Raw genomic sequence first — 4,862 nt, forward strand, 5'->3', positions numbered from 1 at the left:
ATACTAGGTTTTCATCCTCTCCCTGATTCTACCATTCGGACTGTTGAATTTAGGGCCAATGCAGCCCCAGTTCCTCCATCTCATCTCCTTTGTGACAAATAACAGGTGGGCACATCCTGATTCCTTGGAATGCCTTATCAAGCCTGTGCATCTTATTTCCTTCTGTAAAATAGGAAGGGTCACGTTTTTCTGGCAGTGAATGTTGCTGTCTTCTTCTGCTGTAGGTGCTCACAACTGATGGAATAGGGCAGAGTCCACTTCTGGTGAAGTTCAGGTTTCTGTTAACCCCAGGTAATGTGCATTGTGGGACATTCTTTGGAATCAAGGTGGGGAGCAGGAAGCAAAATGTTTTCTGTAGGCCAGCATGTTGAAAGGCAGGGCTGTTACTGTGATGGTGATGAGAAGATTCTCAATTGTTAGATGGTGGGCTGTGCAGACCACGTGTCATCTCGTTCAGCCACTGTGAAATCGGAAGATGAATCTATTGACTTTTGCAATCATTTGTATAGATGTGGATTTTTTTTTTTTAGTTACTGACCTTGTCATTTACCGCCTTGAACAATTTTATGAAGTACCTGCGTATACAAGCCCGGAGACAATCAGCCTGCAAGCTGCAAAGATTTGTTTCTTCATTATTGGAATAGTACATAGCATACGGAATCCCAGTGCTTTTCTCCCAGCTCAGATCTGTCAAGTTGACGTCAGTACGGATACGTTAGGAGAAACGGCCACCTGTGCAAATGCCGAGTGTAGGCTGGAAAGGTGTGTAATACCAAACATCTCTCAAATACTGAAGTAGAAACACCCGCTAACTTGTGGATGGGGTGCTTGTGATGGAACAGGGACATCTCTTCTCCGCAAGGCAGCAAGCCAAATGCTGTTTCATTGTATCCAATGCTTAATGGAGAGAGGTGTAGGTGAGGCTGCGTAAACTCGAGCATCAGGTGGCTGACAGTTCCTGTTGGTTTCCCTTCCATTCTGCATAACTCAGTGCGTGCTGGAGGGAAAAAGCAGTTCTTCTGCTTTGAAGTCGAAACCCAGCAAAATACGGAGTCCACACAGCTTTAACTGCTTGTGTTTCACACATAGAATTTCCCAAGATTAGAAACGAACCCTACAAGTCTTTGTGCTCTGTGTATTTCTCACTAATCAGAATCCAGAGTTGTGCAGAGGGGCAGTGCTGCCTTGGGGATCTCAGCAGCTTCCCTTCCTAGGGCAGTCAGTGAGGTCTTCGTGCCGGTGAGTAGAGAAGTTTGTCAAATATCCTGGTTTAGCACAGGTGCTGCATGAGTGTTGGGTACATTCTGGGGCCCTAGCGGTGCAATGACAACGCCACTGATACTGCATGGTCAGTTGTTCCTGTGCTTGCCAGAATGCAGCTGTAGGTTTGGTGGGAACGAAGCAGGAATAAATTATTGATGATACTTGCCTTAGCCTACAATTTACTTTTTTGTTTACCCTCTAGTTCTGGTGTTTCTCTTGGCACCCTTCTGGTCAGGTAGAAGGAAGCAAAGAGGAAAATGTAGTCAGCTACTATTTCCCACTTCGAAGGCTATTGAGAGGGTGCAATTGCAACTGGAATGGGATCCGCACTGAGGAAATGACTGCATGCTTTCTTCTGATATTCAAATCAGAATGGTGTTGGGAAATGCTAGGTGCGACTCTGATCCGCTTCCTAAGCACAGAGACTGGCTCCTCACGTTACAAGTCATGTGATCCCATGCCACCTGCATATATACCAGGTGCCTGGTGCCTCTGCTCAGACTGCACTGAAGGCCCATCTTCGGAAACACCTCTCACTGCAGAGACATTACCTGCCACTATCATGTCTGGGCAGTTCTCTGATCCCATGACTCCTACTCCAGAAATCCAGGAGATCGCTAACAGGGTGAGTTGGAAGCTCTCTGAAGATGAAGTCTCTGTGCAAAGGGCTGAGTTCGAAGCTTTGCAAAGGCTGGGAGACCAGGTGGTGGTGTTGAAGCCAGGGCTGAAGATGGGAATCCCCTGGACTGCCAGTAGGTTGCTTGTTTTGAATTAAAGGTGGTGTGTTTGAAGGAAGAAGATCCTACCTGGTAGAATTAATTCCTCTCTGGAGGACATGGATGGGACAAAACATCTAGTATTGTATGCTAAGGAAAGATCTATAGAGGATAAGGCTATGTATAAATGGCGTATTCTCTGCTGGCAGCTGGTGTTTTTGGGCGTCACAGTTCTAGCTGTGGTGCAGGGGCTGCTGGTGAGCCAGTAGGGTAAGGTGACGTCCTTGCAAGGCAGAGAGGCGAGTCCAGTTGCATTGGTGTTTGGTTCCAGGCACTGGTCCTGTCCTGGAAGCAGCTATGTGACCACCACCTCTGCAGATTCTCCAATGCCCTGCGGTGCAGCAGCTCTTCCAAAGGTATAAAGTGCATCCAGTGGAGGGAGACACCATGGCATAGGAAAGCTCACTCGTCCCTCTTGCCCAGCTCCTTGGAGCCTTCTTCCATTGTAGGATTTTCCTGGTAATTCAAAGCTGGAATTGCCAGAGCTGGGCATAGGTGCGTGGAAGAGGGCTCGAGTACGTGAGAAGAGGTCACTCAGAGAGGACGTCATTTATAGCAGAACAGAAAGGAAAGGGATTCTCTACAATGTTTCTGGTGACAACAACTGCATTGCTCAGGAGCAGTATCAGTGTTCCCCCTGCGCTGGCACAAGGGGTGGAACAAGCAGCACTTGCCTCACACTCCACTGCAAAGGCTCTGGTATAGTTTTTGAGGGAAAACAGTATTCTGGAGTGAAAGCTTACATTGGGGCAATCCTGCTCTGCCTCCAGCTGGATAACGGTGTCGCCCTTACATGATGCAGTTCTCTGGGATTTTAAGCTCTGCTTCAAGGTGGAACAATTCCTGTGGGTTGAGCAACGCTGTGAAGAACCTCTGCAGGCCTTGGGTGTCCCAAGATCTATCTGATCTTGGCATTACATGATTATTTCCGAATGCCTGTGCCTTGTCTGGAGTCATCCTCCATAAGCTGAGGAATGTTATTTATTCAGTCTCCTTGTCTTACAGCTGTTCTACAGCTTTTGAGGTGACAGAAATAAGATCTTGGTTTCCATTCACAGCAGCTGTGATTCTGTAGAGAAATGGTGTCACCAGATGCAAACAACTGTAATAAAACCGGAGCTGGTTCATAAATCATGGTGCCTGAGTTTATCTGGACAGCTTTTAGGGCAGAGGGAAGGTGCCTGGGAAGTCTAATTCTAACAGGCTTTTAAAGAATGCTGGAAGCAATGCTAGGGGCAAGGGCTGGAGGTGTACGTGGAATTCTTTTGAGGGGTCTGGATTTCTTTCGTTTAAAGGTGTGTTGTTTGAAAGGATGAAAATTGGAGGGTTAGATGTGAAAGAAAAGCCTATGTATGAACCTGCCAACCATTTCCCTGCTTGTTTTTTTTTACAGGTGAAGTCACAACTTGAAAAGGAGGTTGGCAGGGCATTTACCATCTTTAATGCTGTGCTATATAGGTACCAGAAGTCTGTTGGGACCAGCTACTTGATTAAGGTTTGTTTACGTTATAGGAGGAGGTGCTTTGTTTTTAAAGAACCCAGGTGACTTGCATAGTCACTTACAGCAAGCAAGAGAAGCACCTGTTGTGGAAAACCACCTGAAGTGACTAATGGAGCTGGGGGCTATCTGCAGATGCTCCTAAAATTCCTCTCTTTGACACTACTGTAGTACAGGAATATAAAAGTTAATAGCATGTGCACAGTGCTCCGTCGGATATGAATATTCACTTCCTTAGAGCCATATCACTCAAAGACCATAGATTGTTTTATCAGCTCAGATTATTTAAAGGAGTCAAAATTCCACTCTCCTCTTTCAAGGCCCAGTAGCTCTCCTATTGCCTTTATGTTCTCCAAGTCTATTTGTCAGGGCAATTGGAACTCAGCCTGAGGCCCCAGTGGAGAGTTAGGGTGAATTTTTTAATTTCCTACAAGCATGTCTTATTCTGAGTCGTTGTGCTTGAGAGGATGTGTGTTGATGTTTGGTTCTGTGTCACATGCTGCAGAGGTACAGCCTGCCTGACAGTTCTTTCTCTAATTTCAAACCCCCCTTTTTGTTTGGTTTGCTGGTAGATTTGGAGCTTTCTGATAGTGTCATTCCTCTTCCCCTACTAAACCTTGCCGATGTATTTGAGCAGCTTTCTGTGAAGCAAGATTTAAGAAATTGCTGAGTGTATTTTGCAAGTGAAGGCCAGAAAGCGTGGCTCAGTGGCAGGCTGGCTTTGTGGTAGCAGAGCAGACATTGCATTGTGGCTGCTGTATTTTAACCACACAGGTGTGCAGACGTTTGCCTGGTCACCCATGATACTCACTTTCCTGCTGTTCTCCTTTCTAGGTCGAAGTTGCTGATGGCGATTTTAACCACTTACTGGTGTTTCAGCCACCTCTTGACAGGAAAGTAGGTCCCGAACTTGTCCGGTATTGGACTGGCAAAACCAGACATGATCCTCTGGAATGCTGAGAAATCATGGGAACGATGCCTCAGTTGTACAAACTGCATGTGGATTCTGCCTGCGTCAGTAAATGCAGGACAATAAAATAAGTTTTGAAAGCTATCTGTCCTTCTGCTGTGTGTCACGTCTAGGTCAGCTGCCCGGCTAAGGCTGAGGTAGGCTCTGAAATAGTGTTCAAGGCTGTTTCTGCCACCTGAGGTACTAGAGCTGTAAGACAGAGCACACGCATTCCAGCTGCTCTGTCTGGCAGCTCTGAAGACAAAGCTTGGGCCTCCTCAGTCTCCTTTAGGTGTTATCAGGTTGCCTCCTTCAGCGTGTGGCTGCTTCTGTTTGGTTTACATGCATTAAAAACAGAGCCTTGGCCATTCCTCAG

General features: G+C 46.5%; 1 protein-coding gene across 1 annotated transcript; it reads left to right on the forward strand.

The window, feature by feature from the left end:
* The first annotated feature begins 1,337 nt into the window (after nt 1-1,337).
* LOC128850907 (stefin-C-like) lies at nt 1,338-4,560 on the forward strand. The gene is made up of 3 exons (XM_054055989.1): nt 1,338-1,888; nt 3,433-3,534; nt 4,372-4,560. The coding sequence occupies exons 1-3, from the start codon at nt 1,601-1,603 to the stop codon at nt 4,495-4,497; spliced, it is 516 nt and encodes a 171-aa protein (XP_053911964.1). The 5' UTR covers nt 1,338-1,600; the 3' UTR covers nt 4,498-4,560.
* Nucleotides 4,561-4,862: the final 302 nt, after the last annotated feature.

The sequence above is a fragment of the Cuculus canorus genome, chromosome 1, assembly GCF_017976375.1.
Source record: "Cuculus canorus isolate bCucCan1 chromosome 1, bCucCan1.pri, whole genome shotgun sequence".
NCBI lineage: Eukaryota > Metazoa > Chordata > Aves > Cuculiformes > Cuculidae > Cuculus > Cuculus canorus.

What these genes read in the sequence shown, in the direction of transcription:
- LOC128850907 (XM_054055989.1), top strand. Translation starts at nt 1,601, where the DNA reads ATGACTGCATGCTTTCTTCTGATATTCAAATCAGAATGGTGTTGGGAA. An exon ending in TCCAGGAGATCGCTAACAGG is followed by an intron (nt 1,889 to 3,432) that starts GTGAGTTGGAAG and finishes TTTTTTTTACAG; the next exon opens with GTGAAGTCACAACTTGAAAA. An exon ending in GGACCAGCTACTTGATTAAG is followed by an intron (nt 3,535 to 4,371) that starts GTTTGTTTACGT and finishes TCTCCTTTCTAG; the next exon opens with GTCGAAGTTGCTGATGGCGA.